The following is an 18,239-nucleotide window of genomic DNA, read 5'->3' on the forward strand; positions in this document are numbered from 1 at the left end:
CAGCCGACGCCGGACCCAGACTTTGGGATTCTGGCCGACCTCGGGCTGCCTGCCGGCAGGAGCACCCTACAGTTATGACTGCAACAGTGAAACACGATGAACATCCAAAGGGACCCCTACTGAAAAAGAGTCCTGGTTATGAGCATGGCACCAGACAGAAAATCTCTTTCATTTGGACATATAAAACTTTCTATTTGCAAATTTTCTTGCCTCCTGTAAAACCCTGGGAACGTCCTCAGAAAAGAGGGGCCTAAAACTGATCAAAACCTATCACCCACAGTGTCAGATGAAGAGTGGACAAATGAGGATGGATGAGTGACCCCTTATTCTGTGTGAGAAGGTTCAGTCAGTGATGTAATTGTGGTGACTGCCCTGGCCAGATGCATTAAGAGGGGGGAACTAGTGCTGTCTTGGCCAAAAGGGAGTCACTAACAAGATTTTTGGGGAGTCCAGCTGAATCTTCTGCAGGACTCTTGGAAGTAGGGGAAGGAGTGGGGAAGGCATAGAAAAACATCTTCTTCCAAGGAAAAGAAAGGGTGTCTGTCTTCCAAGCCAGATGACATGGCACTCTAGAACAGAAAAGGGGGAGTTCCCCCTTCAGAGGGGAGGCAAAAAGATCTGAGGAATACCCCACCTATGGACTATGTCCAGAAATACATCTCTATGAAGCATTCGTTTATGAGCCTGTGTTCTGGACCTGCTTAAAGTGTCTGCCACTAGATTTGCCCTGAAAGAATATACACTGCCTGAAGTGTTAACTGACAACAGAGATCCAGATTCCAGGCCTGAAGAGCCAGCCTGCAGGAAAGGTAACATTTGACATATCACATCACTGTGGTGTTGTCCGTGTAACCTTCAAAGGGCATGGAGAGAACATAAGGTGAAAAGCTTGAAGGGTTAGAATTAGGGCTATTTCTTTGATGCTGATATGGTCTGTCTTCTGAAGGGGGGACAAAGACCTTGAACTTTCAGGTGACCACAGGACCCCCCCCCCCCCCATGTCTGAAGCATCGGTGAATAGTTCTTGAGAAGGAACAGGAGGCTGAAAAGGCATGCCTGGGTTGAGGGTAAGTTGCTGGATCCACCATTTGAATTCCCACTTCAGGCAAGGAAGGAGAGGCACTCTGAAATCCAAAGGGTGGCAATGCTGAAGCCAAACTGACTTGAGGTACCAATAAAGCTTCTGCATGTGCAGTCTTGCAAGAGGGAGCATTGGAATAGAACAGACCATGAATCCCAAAGCTCAACATAATTCTCTGGTTGGAATAGAAAGCAGAAAAAGAAGAGACTGAAAGAAAGTTTTCAAGGAAATAACTTTTGGAGGTGGAAGACAGGCCAATACTGGCACTGTCTGAATCCTGCAATCCAAATGCAGATGACCCTATTAGGGAGTCAGGACAGACTTTTGATAGTTGATAGTGAATCCCAGACTTTGGAGGAGAGATATGGTGAACTCCAGGTCATGTAATAGGCAACTCGGAGAAGGCATATGAAGCAACAGGTCATCTAGATAAGGAAACATCTGAATGCCTTGGAGCCTGCAAAAGGGATTCACAAGAGCTAGGCAATTTTGAATACCTTTGGTGAAGTAGAAAGGCCAAAGGGCAAGGCAAAGAACTGAAAATGAGAGGAAGAGGCACAGAAACATAAAAACTTCCTGAAAATAGGGTGAATATGAAGGTAAGCATCCATCAGATCTAATGACACCAGAAAAGCCTGCTGTAGCCCAAGAAAAACAGGATTTGAAGAGAAAGCATTCTAAAAGAAGGAACCTTGAGAAAGGTGTTGAGCAAGGAAAGATCCAGAATACATCTCCAAATGCCCTCCTTTTGAGGGACCAGAACCATTTTAGAGTAAAATCCCTTTCCTACTTGTGAAGGATGGATATGTTGAATAATTCCCTGGTAAACCAGGGACCCAAGGACATCTGAGAAATGAGGAAGTGGAGGTTGGGGAATCCCTGAAAAGGAGGGAGCAACTTCCACACCATGAAGCAAACCTGACAAATGAAAGCTAAAAGCCAAGAATCAGAGGTGATGGCATGCCAGTTTGGAAAGCAAAGAGAGAGCCAAAAAGACAAGGGAACCTGGCCGAGGGGTGGGGTCAGGATGCCTAAGAGAAGGCTTTGTCAGACAGAGGAGGCTTCTGAACCACAGCAGCCTAAGAAGACTTAGCAGCAGAAGCTCACCTACCACCCTTCTTGCCATTAGTGGCCTGACAAGGCTACCTGCGAACAAAAGCAGACCTAGTAAGACAGTTCCTCTGGAACTTAGGGATAGGGGACAAAACAATATGTTTAAGGTCCTGCAAAACTTCACCTTTCTCCTGAAGAGACAAACACAGCAGCAGCAGCAGTTTCAAAGAGATTTTTACTATCCAAAGGAGCATCCAGCAACTTGGTCTTAATGTCTTCAGATAATGATTGCAGGCAAAGCCAAGAATAATGCCTCATGACAAAGCCAGAGGCAGCAGCTCTGGAAGAGGCATTAGCAGCATCACAGCTACACCTGATAGAATGACGAGTCACCTGAGAGGCAGAACTCAAAATAAAGATCAGAAGATTTTGCTTCAAAATCAGAAAGTTGGAAAGAACCTGACAAGCTTGGGCAATCAAGGCCACAGCATATCCGGTCACATGGGTCTGGTAATTTATTGGCTCGAAAGGCCAAAGTAGAAGCAGTATAAGCCTTCTTACCAATTCTCTGCATTGCCCTATTATCCTTATCTGAAGGCAGAAATTTATAAGGCTTGTCAGAGTCGACTGACATCACTGCAGGGTCAGCAGATGGACACTTAAATAAGACTTGACAATCCTCAGGAACCTTATAGAATCTGTCAGGTTTCTTTGGAGCAGAAAGCTGAGAATCAGGAGACTTAGAAGCAGCTATGAAGTGTCTAAAAAGCAGACAACACAGAAGATACTGCAGAAGGTTTAGGAGTGACCACCAGAAGCAGCCCATAATATCTTTTTCTGGATATGAGACACTTGAGAAGAATCTTAATTAACATTCCATCATTCTAGCTATAGTTTTTCCAAAAAACAGTTCCTCAAAAGGAGACTCAGGACTAACTGGCCCTTTTTTACCATTACCATAAAGCCAAAGGCACAGGCATCTGGGAAGTTTAAAACAAGGACCCATCATCAGACTCTGAATCCTCATCTGAGGAATTGGGTTCCCTCATCCTTTTGGAAGGAATTGCCAAGGGGAACTAGGTACAGAAACCCCTTGGGGAGGCTTCAGGACCATTAAGGCATTAAAAAGACCCTACGTAAACTCCTGACATTCCCTTTGAGGAGCCTTAGGACATGCAGAAGTATACTTAGTCTTCTGCTTTTTCCAACTCTGGATAAGAATCAATAACAGTACCCCAAACCTCTTCCCTGGCCAGAATCTGCTGAATCCCTCTAGGGCCCTCCAAGATGATCAACCATGGTTCCCCCAACATCTGGAGCACAGGTCTGCAAAGCCTCAGAGGACATGTGAAACGAAGGATCCATGTCATCCTCTAATGGAGTCATGGTAGAAGAATATGACGTAGACACTGAAAGGCCTACAGGGCTATCACCCACTTCTAGGGAAACGCCCAGTGGAGGCTGGACAGCGAAAGAATCCAGCTAAGATTTCTTGGCCTTCTTCAGGGTTAGAAGATTCCACCAAGCTACCCTGGGCTAATAGTTAAAGCTTCTGGTTCTCAAGATGGACGGCCAGGAAAGAAAACCAACTTCTAACAATCTTAGGCACAAATGCTACAGGACATATGGTCGTGGGAAACACTCAGACAAAAAAAGACACTGCTCATGATGATCCTTCTGGGAAATCTGCCTCCCACACTGACATTTTCTTTTCTTGGAGAACATGAACTATAGGTAACCAAAAAAGAAAAAGACGAAAAGAAAAAGAAAAAAAAGACCTCAATGGGGCAGTTACCTGATGGCTAGGTATTCAGCACAGCAAAAGGGTGTTCAGATCCATGAGTGGTGATGATGGCATTTGGACTGGCGCTAAAGTTCTGGGTAACTGCATCTGTACATCACCTTTATCCCGTATGTGCTGAACTGGGAGCATACGTCTGACGTACAGCACATACAAGATCTAAAGGTTTTTGTATACTGGCTGGAAAATGGGCTAGCTTTTGCAGGAAATCTCTACAGAAAATAATACTACAGCAGTGATATAGTAGGACATCCTGAATTATGTCCTCACAGAAATAGTGCCTGGAAGGAATTAGAATCCTATATTCCACATGGTAAGGTTCAGGGATGACAGGATGGGGTTTAGTAGAGACCCTTCCTACAGTGTGATGAGAGTCACTTGAAGTGATAACTTGTAGCACATACTCATCTCTAGATGATAGAGAAGAGGGAGCTAATGCTGTCTTGGCAAAAGTGAGTAAACAGCAAAAGTTTGGTTGCTTTTCTTTTTGGACCTTTAGAAGAACTCTTGTATTGGGAGGTAGTGGAGGGAAGCATAGAGGAATTTCCTTGTTCACTGAAGAGAGAAAGCATCTGTCCTCCAGGTTGAGGGGCAAGGACACCTGATGCAGAAGAGGGGGAGCTGTTCATTGTTTTCTGAGGCAAATAGATCTATCTGAGATGTGCCCCAATGATGACGGATGTCCAGGAAAGCCTATTTGTTAAAAGATCATTCCTGAGGGTTTACCAAGATCTTGTTTAATGCAGCTGCCAACACACTGTCTTGTAATTGAGATATAATTGGCTATTAGCAACATACTTTACTGGGTGGCAAGGTCCCAGGCTTTCTGTGCCAATCTGCAGAGTGGGTCTGGGTTGGTTTACACTTGCCTATGTACCACATGACAGTTCTTTTGTCTGTGAACACTTGTAGGGGACCAGGTTTCCAGGCATGAGAGAAAGTTTTAAGAGACTGGATGAGGACCCTCATCTCCTTCAAGCTGATGTGTTCCTTTAGCAGTTTTGCTGCCACCTACCCTGCGCTCAGTGGGTCCATGTCCAGGCTCCACATTCCTTGTCCGAGGCATCTGTGTACATTTCCTGAACTAGGGCTACAGGAGTGAAGGGAAGTTCCAGACTGAGTATCACCTGGTCCTTCCACCATAATAGTTCCCTTCCGAGACAAGGTAATAGAGGAATCATCATGTCTAAAGGGTGAGTATGTGGAGATCGCACCATTTTCAGGGAACACTGAATGTTCCTCATATGCAGCTTGGCTGGTGAAAACACTGGGGCAGTAGCTGCCATGAATCACAAATCCCTTAGGATCTCCCTGGCTGAGCGCTGGCTGAGGGAAACAAGGAAGTGAAAGTAGTCTGTAAAGCCCTGCAGTTTTTTTCTGCAGTAATCAGGCCTGCATCTTTTTGGATCCAACCTGCAGCCAAGGAAAACTAGGTCCTGAGTTAAGGACTTCTTGTAGTTGACTGTGAACCCCAGCTGTGACAGGAAGTTGAGGGTGAACTGGAGGTACTACAGAAAAATCTGTGGTGAGGTAGCTTGGATCAACAGATTCTGTAAATAGGGAAAAATCTGGATTCCCTGTGGTTACAGAAAACAATCATTGGTGTGAGACACTTTTTGAAAACACTTGGGGCTGCAGAGAGCCAAAAGGCAAAGCAGTAAATTGAATGTGAGGCAACCAGGAATAAAACCTAAGGAATCTCCTGGACCAGAAAATCCTGATGCAGTATGAAAGGTAGCAGTGAGCGTAGTGAGTGCATTTTTGGAAGTTGGTACTTTTAAGAAGGTGTTTAGTGGGGAAAGAGTCAGTATGGGTCTCCGCTGACTTTCTTTTCTTGGTTCTAGGAAGAGTCTGGAGTAAAATCCCTTCCCCACAAATTCTTTAGGCACTGGTTCTACTGTGTTTTGTGCTTGTAATTCTTGAAGAATAGATGGAAGCAGATATGTTTCAGATGCTGGGTCACCAAAAAAGTGTTGAGTGTGGACAAATGGACCACAAAGTGATAGGTAAATGGAAGAGGTCTTATAGTAGTGTTCCACAACTAAGCAAAAAATACATCAGATATGCAAGTCTTTGTAAGGGATATGCCTACTGCACTCGTACTTACCCCTCCTAGTGGACATCTAATGCTGATAAAGCAAGACAGTTTAAAAAGTATAAACAAACGTTTTCCAATGGGGTACTTATCTGATAAACTGAAGCAACAATACCAAGGAACAAACTACAGCTGTCCAATGGATATGTGACCTGCATTCGGGATGGTGGCAAAATAGTCTGAGGGATTACACTTGTATGTCTGCCTATACACACCTACAATTGTGAGCCAACGTCACATGTACAATCCTGAGAAATTAAAGGTTTGGTATCCTAGCCAGACATCAGTAGTGATAACTCACTGGTTAAGAATACTTCAAAAGTGGTCTCAGTTAGGACATCTCAGTATTCCCCCACTGAAAACACTGGCACGGTCTAGAAATAGTCTTAGAGAAAGAGACCCCCCCCCCCTTAAAGTCAGAAACAGAGCTCTCTTCAAAGTCTGACTCAGAAATCTGAGGAGAAAATCTCTGACTCAGAAATCTGAGGGGAAAATCTTGTATCAGTCTCTTCATCCACCTGTAGGGATTCAGACTCCTGAATCTCTTCAGAAAAGGAAATATCCCTCTTTTACTTACCAGACATCACTGTATACGAAGGAATAATACCCTGAATTACATCCTGAGCCAGACCCAGTAAACTACTGTTCTGAAAGGAAATGTGAGGAGAAGTAGATACGTGCTTAGTTTCAGTTTCTTTTTGACATGAAAAATTGAATCAACAGTGTTATTAATGGCGACAGCAGCAGCAGTTTCCCCAGGGATGGACACAACATTATGACAAAAGAGGGAAGCCTTCCCTGTTTTTTCTCCCAGAACTGAAGAAGAGTGGCTCTCCCTTGCCCACTGAGGAGACCTCAACAGCCACAGAGGATGTGGCTATACCCCGGACCACAGTGGCTTTAAGTGCTACACCACAGGGATCTGGAGTAAAAGCTAAGTGGTCTAAGATACAACTAATGGCATTAGCAGAATCATTCACTTGTGTCTGAAGCAAATTGCTAGTCTGCTGTGATAGCAAAGGATGTTTGCTTAACTTTTTCTTTTTTTGGCTGGAAGAAGGACCAAAAATGTTGCTTCTTCACCATGGAAAACAAACAGTAAAAGTTGGTAAAATCTGTAAGTCTTTAAAAGTCACTTTTTTTCCACAGGCAAATACAGTAAAAAGTCATTTAAAATACTTTGTCAGGCCGACAAAGAATTTTCCCAAAATAAATGTTTTTCAGTTACTTTAAAATTACTTTTGAACTGACAGGGAAAAAAAAGAGCACCCCCATTTAAAAGTACAGTACAGCCTCACAATAATCCATTAAAACAGGAATTCCTAGCTTTAAAATAACTTTCCTGAAGAGGAATGCATTAATAATAAACAAAAATTACTGAATGGAAGTTTTTTTCCCCCAAAAGGAACTCATCTGCTCAGCAAAGAAATCAGAATAAGCCAACCAGTGATTCTTGAAATCCTTGGAGGAACGGACTCTTTGGAGGTAATACAGTTCTGAAGAGCTTGGCACCCAAATTTGTCTTTTAGTCGGCTCAGTTCAAGCTGCCAGTTAGTTTTGGGTGCATGGAAGCTTTGGAAGCTGGCTGTTATGCCTTTTTTTTGTTGTTTTGTTTAAACACCTTTATTAAATTATCGCTTAAGATATAGGCAAACATGCTTTAACAGAAATGAAAACAAACCACATTAATATTTTTCTATTTATATAACATTACGCATCACATATCTTTTCTTTGTAATCACCATCAGCCCAACATTACATAAAATGTTGAATTCCTGCCTTCCCTTAAACCTCATTCCTCCTCCTCCAGAACATTATTCTGCATGAACCGTTTCCAAAATTTCCATTTACTCCTACGTAATTTACTCCTTCTGTTTTCTGAAGATCACTCTTCCAGTTCTTTTCTCTCTCTTAAAATATGTAATACTTCAAATGCAGTTGGTTTACATTTTGATTTCCATTTTATTTTTGGCAGCCAACAGAATTAAACTTAAAAAGGCCTTACTATGTCTAGGCAACTAAAATACTGTGTCCCAGTTTAATAAAAAAATCATATCCTTAGTTATAGCCATTTGCTCACCCAATATTTCTGACAAAGTACTCTGTAGAGAATTTTTAAACTCTGCCAACTCCTTACATTTCCAGTCTGGTACTGCTTTCTTCTCATCACACCTCCAGAGGAAAGATTATTTGACATCTGCTTGGGGCATAAAAATACCTATGCAAACACTTCCAAGCAAAGATCCTAAACATTCTGGACTTTGTTGCATACTTGGGAGCTATACATATGGGCTTAATGAAGAGCTCAATTGGAAATCACTAGTCTATTAAGGTGTGTTTTAAATTGATTGATTGTATAATTATTTTAGAATGAACTATATATATTGCTTTGATACTGAAAGTATTTTATTCTCCTTGAAGGCTTTGGCCAAGACGTCAGAGAGATATTTCAGTTTTAAATAAATTCTGTTGGTGGATATTGTGTTTGTTGTTTGGTTGCTGGTTCCTGTTTGCTTTTTGTTGTTCCATTTTAAAGCTATACATATGTACTCCCATTGTTCTCTTGTAAATTGCTTTTCCAGCATCTCTCCTTTAATTGATTCTAATCAGCCCCTTTTTAGCAGCAGCTTCTGGTCTACATTTGACCAAAAATCCACCAGAGTAGGTCTCTTACTTAAACAGCTCACTTTCCCCTTCTCTTTGCCTATTTTCTGATATCAGTCCCTGGCAGGGAAGACAGTGTCTAACCTGCAATCCAAATGTCTTCTTAGCCTCATCCCACTCTATTACATTTGCCTCCCTAGTTATTGGCCCTCTATACCTTGGATCCTTTGCCAGTTTTCTCCAGTACATTCCAGCGCCGGCTGTTATACCTCTGATAAGATGTAACCCGTATAGCTAAGGCTACTGCAGCAGTGATGATGCATCAATACGATGAACATCAAGTCATTCCTTGGCCAGGAAAGACACAGAGTGTGAAAGAAAACCAAGAGCTATCAGAAGGGCGACCAAAGAAACAGAATATTGTATCACTGGACTGACAGCAGGAGTACATGCCTTATGGCAGAGTATGATGAACTGGAAAATCAACAATGGGGAATCCTGCAAATGGCTGAGTGAAATTGTAGTGCAGACATCCATTCTAGTCCAGTCCAACTGTGGTTAAGTACTCATAGCAGATGGGATGAATCAAATTCATCCAAACAGTGAAGACATTTTCAAAATCAGTAGTTGATGGAGTAAAGACCAGAGGTCAGAAGACTGACCTAGAGTGACGTCTAATACTGGGAGAAGTATCAAGAACTAACAAATGCTGGTCCACTACTTTAGAAACAGCTAGGGGACAGAATTCCATCATCCCAGATTCAGACTCCAGGCAGTATGCAGGGAATCCTGATCCAGAAGTCTAGACCACCAAAAAGGGAGGGCTGTGAAATGCAAAAGTGACAGGTACTACCATTACTACAGCATGTCCCAGGAAGTTGAGCCAGATATGCTGTCCCAGCTGAGGACTTCCTTGGTTTGTATTGAAATAAGCTGCTGTACTACCAGGGACTTAAGAGCCTAAAACCACACCTTTCTCAATCACGAGTGGGTGATGTGGATGACAACTTCTCAGAACAAAAGAGAAAAATGGCCAACAGCCCCTAACTATGTTCAGTAAGATTCAGGTGGCTATATCCCTGAATGAATAAAAACAAAATTTGACTGAACTAAAAGGAAACCTTTTTTGAGCCACTACAATAAAAGATAAGCATGTTCATCTACTAAACTATTTTTCAAGAACTGTAAACATCTCCACATCAATGTTCATGCAAGAGTAAGATTGTTTCTTACCTGTATTTCTTCTGTCTTGCTTCCAACTTGGCCATCCTGGGGGGACAGAGGTGGCTCTGTCTGGATTACTAGGTGCTCACTCAGTAAAGTTTCATGCTGGCCAAGCCTGTGACACCATATTTCATTTGACCCTATGCAGTCAAAGGGAAATTGTCATCTATAGGCATGCTTTCCCTCAGGAGGCAGTGATTATGGGCTCAGAGGATCCACCAGTCAGGGCGCTTCCAAAGGGAGAGGGAAGGCCACCTACCAAGATCAACAAGCTTGCCCAATCCTAACTTCTCACACTCTTGCTGGAGAACAGAAGTTTAATAGGGATTCCTAGGCAGGAACAATAGGCTGTACAGCTCTCATGTAGCCTGGAGAATACTCAGCTCCCATTCTGCCAAAACAAATGAACCAACGTGGTAAACGTAAAGGAGCCATTGTGCGTGGTCCTGGGTTGGAAGCAAAAATAAATAAATAAATGAAAATAAAAACAAAAACGAATTATTAACCTCGGCATACTTGCATGGCTGGATTACGAGGCTTCAGTGTACTGGTTAGCTTTTATTATGTATTTTGTAGTACTTTACAGCTTATATTAAAGTTTTGAGTTTATATAAACCCTCAGTTCATGTTTAACTTACAGAAATACTTTGTCTTTTTGAAGTTTGATGTCATCCTGCTATTGCTTGCATAATCCGTTTGCTGGGTAACAAATGCAGCAAATACCACATTGCCCAAAAAATAAGAAGCCTGGGATACAAAGCAGACTTTATCAATGTTCCCATAGCTGAGGTCATGACCCTCACTATATTTGATACTAGCATACTCACTCTAATCCACCACTGTGTCAGAAGTATTTTATCATCTCTATCTATAACAGGATGCACTTCAATAAGATAAATTGCAGAGATGGAGACCTTACAAAATATACAGCTGCAATGAGGCTAGGCACAATCTTTTACCTTAATTAGCATCTGCATTGTTCTAAGCTGTACCAGATGATACACTAACAGATTAGCAGTGTATACCAATACTGGCAGAGTCTATGAGCGTGTAAAAGGGTGCATAAGGGAAACAAGTAAGTAGAAGCCCATGTTCTTGGCCTATGCAGCCTTCCAGAGATATTGGAGAGGGAGTTAACAAGAAAACATGCAACATAACAAACCAGATCTTAGACGATCTAAAGTAACAAATTGGCAGTATGGGTGACTGGCAGGCTCCAGTACTGTAGTCAGAGTGCATGGGGACCAAACACTACATTCAAAAATTGAGGAAAATAGATTCTTTGCTAAGAATGTGATGGCTGTAGTTACTCCAAATGTAGCTACAATAAAGAAAGACTTAGTATCCATCACTGTACATGTACTCAGTTCAGAATGGCTTGACGTCTCAACATCTTTCATGGTCACACTTCCACTTTTGACTCATTTACAGCTACTTGTGTTAAACTCTCTTTCAATTTGTTCTGTCAGTCTGTTTACAACTCAAAGCAAAGGCTTGCCTAAAATTATCCCTCTATATAAATGGCCACCTCTCTTTCTCCCTCAGCTCAATCTTCTCATCACTTTACCTTGCAACTCAATGCCCATTATATTTCAATGCACAATGAATTGCTTTGCATGTTAAACATATTAAAACTTATGAAATGCCTTTTCTGCCCAACCTCCCAAAACATACTCATCAACATGCACAGAGTTGATGTGCAATGGTCCTTTGTAAAACATAACTATGCCTCTACATTTCATCATCAGCTGGCCCTGTTCCACCTATAGACATGAACCTCCACATAATACCTGGTTTACATTGAGTATTCCACCATGGAGTACTGCCTTCAAGCACATGACCCCCCCACCCCCCCTTCAAAGACAGGCAAGTAGGCTAACCCTTATCATTTCTCTCCATCCCCCATACCAACAGAGAATTGGACTACTAGTTTAGTTAGAGTTATCTGGTTCACAGTCAGGAATTTAATCCCTCTGTGCCAATGAAAACCTATGAAATGTTTCTGAGGCATTCTATATAAAAGTCATTACAACCACATACAATTTAACAATAACACACTGTACATGTCAAAACAGTTCACCGTCTCAGCTGTAAAAACTGGTTTATAGAGTATATTTGCAGCCATTCTTCCAAAGTTATTGCATTTTTAGAAACGATTCCTTCTTTTATTGATCTTTGATATATTACATTGCAGTTGGCAATGAGTTCCTGCTAAATTCACATCTGAATATAGATAATTTCTAAATTAAAACAACTTAAGGGGAAGACACTAATTAACCACTCGGTTTCCTAAGCAACTTCAGAGCTATTGATTCTGATTATAAAACTATCCATGCTGATTAATGATTAAATATGGGATCTCAATGCTTACCAATGGTGCAGCAGCAGGAAAGAATGCTGAAATAAAATAAATTTAATTAGTACTGAAGGGTGAAAACATTGTTTTGCTTACAGTTTTAAGCTATGAATATTTTAGGTGGAATTTCACAATAAAACTTAAAAAGCATGTCAATATTTCAGCATGCTCCTTCAAAAAGGTTTTAGAAATTAATGTGTAGGGAGTAACATTATCCACATCCACAAATTCCTTACAAGGTTACAGGCATATTCTGGCAGTCCACCTAGAAACTGTACACTGAAATCATAAAAAAATGTGGTGCTTGACATAGAATTTATGATCCTCACATCAAAAGAGAAAACAGTGACAGTAACATATTGACAGTCATACATAAATACTGAAAGATTACATTTAAATGTATAAGTAATATCACATGTTTTAGTTTCCCTCCTGTTTCTGCTGATGTTTGGAGTTGTTCACTTCACTCCTACAGTAACTGTACATGCTAACTCCATAGTGACACTGTCTGCGCAACAGATGGAATACCTGTTTTTTTTTTTTAAACAAAAAGCAAGTGCTCTTTTACTATACTACAGCGTGTCTATGTTCGGCTATTGAAAAATCATATTCTTGAATGGTTAAATATCGTATGTAAGTATTGTTTGCTGCTGACATATAGCAAATTTACCTAAGACGCTGAATGCAATAATAATTACAAAATGAAAAGAAATTGTAAGCATTCCTGCACCTAGAAAGCCACTCCATTCACCTGTGATACAGAAGGCTGTTCTCCAAGATAACCTCCTGAGCTATAAGAAAATAAAATACTAAATTATATGCTTATAATAAACAAATCTGTAAATAAGAAAAACGATATGCCTGTGCAGACAAGACAAAAACTGACAATACATCTTGAGTTCATTTATTTTGTCCTGTTCATCCCACCAGATAAGAATGTCACAACACCTGAAGTTGCTATAATGATGTCTGCACTGCACATCAGAGTGGTGTATGCCGATGGCATCAAACATCCCTCTGGCAAGACTGTGCCAAGCAACCATTTTATACTGGGGATCCTCACAGGAGTCCCCAAACAAACACTCCCGGTTGTACTCATGCAACAAATAAAGAAAAATGCGGCTTTCCTTCGTGCACTACCAGGAAGCCCTGGCAAACTCATTGCCCCTGGGTGCACTGGCTATTCACCAGGCTGCACTGTAAAGAACTACGACAGGCTTCTCACAGTCACACTTTTTCTACATTGTCCTCATGTGCTGCACACCGTAAAACATCTTGATAGCATGACCCGTCATAGTGTGACCATTATGTAACTCACAAAACTTTGCCATGCCAAGACAGTGCTAAGGTGTGAACAGTGGCATGGAACATGTATAGTAGATGTGTGCTGCCTAACTATGAAAGTTTTGCTTATTAGTGCCTCCACTGAATATGAAAGCAACATAGTTTTCTCCACATCTCCATAAAGGTCAATGACCCACCCAAATATACACAATACTCTTTGCAAGTGCTTGTGTGAGCGAGTGAGACTGAGGGAACCTCTTAGCATGTCCAAAAACACATGACTAGTGTGTAGAGCTTCTCCCAAATAAAGGTCCCAAGTCAAATAAGCAAAACAGGAGAGAAGGCACCACGACTGGAGCAGGTTTCACAACAAAATACAACATTTAATGTAAAAAGTAAGCTTCTTCAGACTTCAATACGGTCATGAAAAAAAACTAATCTATAATGCTAAAAACAATTAAATTACAATCAGATTAAATCAATCACTCAACTGAACAATGAAACCATGCAAAAACTTCTTAAAGTGATAGGTATATGCCTATACTAATACATATACAAACTGCTCTATATTTCATGAAAAATATTCTAAAATATATAAAATACATGAAGAAATGTGTATATTAAAAATGCAATGCTACACTTATTCTAAAGCATTAATCTACAAAAAAATACATTAATAAAATCCATGCATACTTTAAAATGCCTAATTTAATGTTTCAAAGGTTTGTCAGCTAAAAATGGTCTAAGTGCTACCTTGTCATTGATGCCAAAGCCCTTATCAGCCTGCATCCTAATAATCCATTTAATTTCCTTTTGCTCTGAAAAATTCTTAAAATTTCCTAACCTATAGGTATGAGGAGTAAATTCTATAACTAAAAATACAAACTTATGTGAAGTGCCATGCTCCAAAACATGTCTTGCTAGGGCATTCCCCTTCATCCTCTGTTGATGGCATAAATATGTTCCCTATCTCTGTCTCTGAGAGTCCTATTGGTCATCCCTATATAGAAAGATGGGCATTTAGTACAATAAGCGAGATATATGAGGTCCCTACTCATGCAATCTGCATAGTGTCTAAAAGTATATGTATATTTAGTAGTAGGATGTGTAAACTTATCCTGACTGCTCATGCATTGGCAATGGTTGCATCGTCTACAAGGAAAGGTTCCTTGTCTCCGAGAGACAACACAACTACTATTAGGTTTAACATCCCTGTAACACAACATTCTTTTCATTGACTTATTATTTCGATTTGTAAAACTTGGTTGTAACCCCACTACGTTACTTATCTTCTCATCAGATACTAAAATTGCCCAGTTCTTATTCACAATATCATGTATAACCTTATTATTATTGGTATAAGGTATCACCATTCTACATTCATTCAATGCTCTAGGATTATTAGTGTTATATCTAATATTATCAACACTATCATATTTTCTATAGTATGGCCTGCCTTTCATATGTCTATCTACAAAATCTAGTGTCTCTAGTTTGTTGTACTCGTGGCATATAGCCTCTGTCTTTCAGCTCATCTTTCAATTCTAAAAGGGCTCCTTCACAGCTAGACTGTAAACTAGTCAGCCTGGAAAATCGCAAGCCCTAGCTCTGTAGGACATTCTTATAAGCATGCTGGGGATGCATGCTTTGCCTGTGCAGCAGACTATTCCTTCTGCATTCCTTCTTATAAATCTCAGTACAGCTGATACCATCATTTTTTTATCAAGGATACATCTAAAAATTCAATCTTCTCAAAAGACCATTTGGCAGTAAATTGCAAAAAACTAGTGGTAGAATTAATATATTCAATGAACTATCTACTGTGCCCTTCCATAACAGAAAAATATCATCAACAAAGCGTTTATAGTAAGGTATACATTCTAAGAATCTTGCATTTGTTTTAATATACTGTCTCTCCCACTGTGCCATTACCAAATTCGCACATGTATTGGCACACGGAGTACCCATAGCCACTCCCTTCGTTTGAAGGAAGTACTGATTGTCAAAGGTAAAAACATTATTATTCAAAATAAGTTCTAATAAAAAACAATACAGTTGGATCTTGTCGGCAGCAACATTCTCAGACCTCATAAAGTCTAATGAGTTCAATGCCTACATCATTCGGAATGCTGGTAAAGAGTGATACCACGCCAAGTGTTACTAAAACAACATCTGCATGAATTAACCTTAGTATAAATCAACTTAATAAATTAATCAGTGACATGAAAGTTACACTTTATGAGTTTTTGATGGGCGACTTCAACTACCTCACCATTAACTGGGAAAACTACTCATGTACCAACTCCTTATCTCAACGCTTTCTGGAATTCATAAACTCCAATGCCCTAGATCAACTTATCCACACCCCCACCAGGGGTAATAATATCCTAGACCTAGTCATTACCAACATGAGTGACTGGTGTTCCACACCTGAATGTTTGACTGAAAAGGTTATAGCGGGTGGTGTGTGTGTGTGCGCACGTGCAAGTTGATGGGTTTCAGGATTAGGGTAAAGGTTAGGTAAAGGGACAGATTCACAGTTTTGCATGTGTGGTGTGTGTGTTCTGTGTCCTTTTGTTTTGTGTAGTGGTACTGTAAAGAAAAGGGCTTTTAGTAATGTAATGTGTAGGGTTATGGTTAGGGGTAGGGACACATGAAGCCCACCTGCCCACCTTACTTATGTGTGCTAACCCTGCCCATTAAACTATTAAAACCCTTTCCCTAACAGTACCATTAACAAGGTGACCCTTGGTCTACGTTTTGTAGTTGGGGTATATAATATCTGGTATGTTTAGCTGGATTTAGTTTTATAATATTTTGTGATTTAATATCATGAGAGTTCTGCGTTTTGTGGTTTCAATGAAATGAAGTAGTGTTTTTATTTTTTCCAATGAAATGTGCTTTTAGTCAAATGAACCAAGATCACAATGATTACATTGTTTGAAGCTATCTACAGCTCATTAACTCCTTTTACCAGGTAGGCCATTTGCAGAATAATCCCACTCCTACACTTCCTAGCAGATTTTTGCTGTACTGTCAGTGTCTGAAGCACTTTCTTTTTTTTTTGGGGGGGGGGGGGTTAAGGACCCTTTTATGTATATACTGCTACTAGATATACCAACTTGATGGAGCACTGGTGGACAACAAATGTGTAGGGGAGATTGTACTACTATTTATGTATATGTACTTTGGCTGCTTGATGCCAACAGGTCTACAGATTGCTCTATATTCCTTCCACTATAAGTATAATAAGAGTACATTCTGCATCAACACACCTGCAGGCCCTAAATACAAATTATCTGTTTACCTGCTTGATATACACTGTAGCAGAAATAGAGCTCTTCCTCCTACTTAAGGAGGCATCTGCAGTGTCACTGAAATACACGTCCTTAACTGGGTTCTGTCTGTATTTGCAGGCACTGCACTTGTCTGTACATATAAACATATTAGCCAAGTAGGGTTAAACCACTATGCTGTCAAAGGCATGACAGGTAGAAGATCAGACAGTGGCACTCATAAAATTGATGGTAGTTAAATGTGGAGCATTAGAGCAGGCCAGTGCCTGCTGCTGGCAACTTTAGGCTTAACATGACATCTATTCTATGACTCCTGTTTTGGTGGGGGTGGGGCACACTACAACAGGCAAACAAACACTGTCCATAGGTACACAGTATCTGTTCGCTATGGCCCATAGAGATATATTAATAACACTCACCTGTAGCACTCAGAGACTCCAAGGACTGCATAAGGAAGAGGGTATGATACTACTGATGTATTTATCTACATATACATTTCCTTTTCTTTACACAGCAGGATGCCAAGAAAAGGATAGCAAAGGAAATGCAAATTCTCCAATGCAGACAATGGGATGTTGTTATAGGTCCTCTGGGTCCATGGTCAAAGGATAACCAGACAAGAAAAATATGAATAGGCCTTTTGTGACCACACCTGGCAGGATGTGGTAAATTAAATCAATGCCGTTAGTGGCCAGGGTATAAATTATTAGTAAGTCAGATGCCAGGTCAGTGACATGATTACTGCTGCAAAAACGTATGCTTCTCACCTGGCGTAGGAGTTAAGAGCAATGTAAAGCAGCCTGTTTACTCACCCTCTTTTATCAGAGATGGGGGAGTTCTTGCCTCTATGCAAGAGGGTCTATATCATTTGGAGATCACAGTGGAGTCCTAGACACTGCAGTTAAGTTTGACCCCCCCCCCAAGAATCTCTCTTGGAGATGCCCCAGGTGTGTTATTTCTTTACATGGTCAAGTATATGCATACTAGACAACTGTATTGCGTACTACAGATTAAATGCAGCATTACTTTTCCTTATAGGAACATCAGGGATTCAGACAAGAAAACCACCATTACAAGTTAAGTTAGCTAGTATTAAGTCCTAACCGTAAAGACGGTAGTATTCAATTATTTTTTGGGATTCATATAATGGTGACAGGCCTAATTTATTCTCGATATTTTCCTTTGTTTTTTTCACAGGTGACATTTTATTAGGTTTCTCCACCACTGCTTGACGTTGTAGATGACTCAAGACTACAATAATAATGGCAAACAAACTTTGGTATGGCCAGGATTCAGTGTCATTGTTGGGATTCAAACAATGTACAGTCCAGATCCCCAACCCAGGCTCTGGGCATGACATCTGTGACTGTAGAACCCACTCCAGACACACAGGATAACACAGAAGGACAGGAAGTCACACACAGGTCTACCTGGGAATGGATGTT

At 40.6% G+C, this 18,239-nt stretch overlaps 1 protein-coding gene across 4 annotated transcripts in view; it reads right to left on the reverse strand.

Moving 5' to 3' along the window:
- Positions 1 to 18,239, reverse strand: part of SFXN4 (sideroflexin 4) — a 645,242-nt gene that overhangs the window by 444,301 nt on the left and 182,702 nt on the right. For all 4 annotated transcript variants that reach the window (XM_044055982.1, XM_044055979.1, XM_044055980.1 and 1 more), the window contains exon 6: positions 12,230 to 12,255. In XM_044055982.1, coding sequence (XP_043911917.1) covers positions 12,230 to 12,255 — 26 coding nt within the window. The remainder of the gene's footprint in view (positions 1 to 12,229; positions 12,256 to 18,239) is intronic.

Source organism: Protopterus annectens, chromosome 14.part0, assembly GCF_019279795.1.
Source record: "Protopterus annectens isolate FY-2018-M chromosome 14.part0, PAN1.0, whole genome shotgun sequence".
NCBI lineage: Eukaryota > Metazoa > Chordata > Ceratodontiformes > Protopteridae > Protopterus > Protopterus annectens.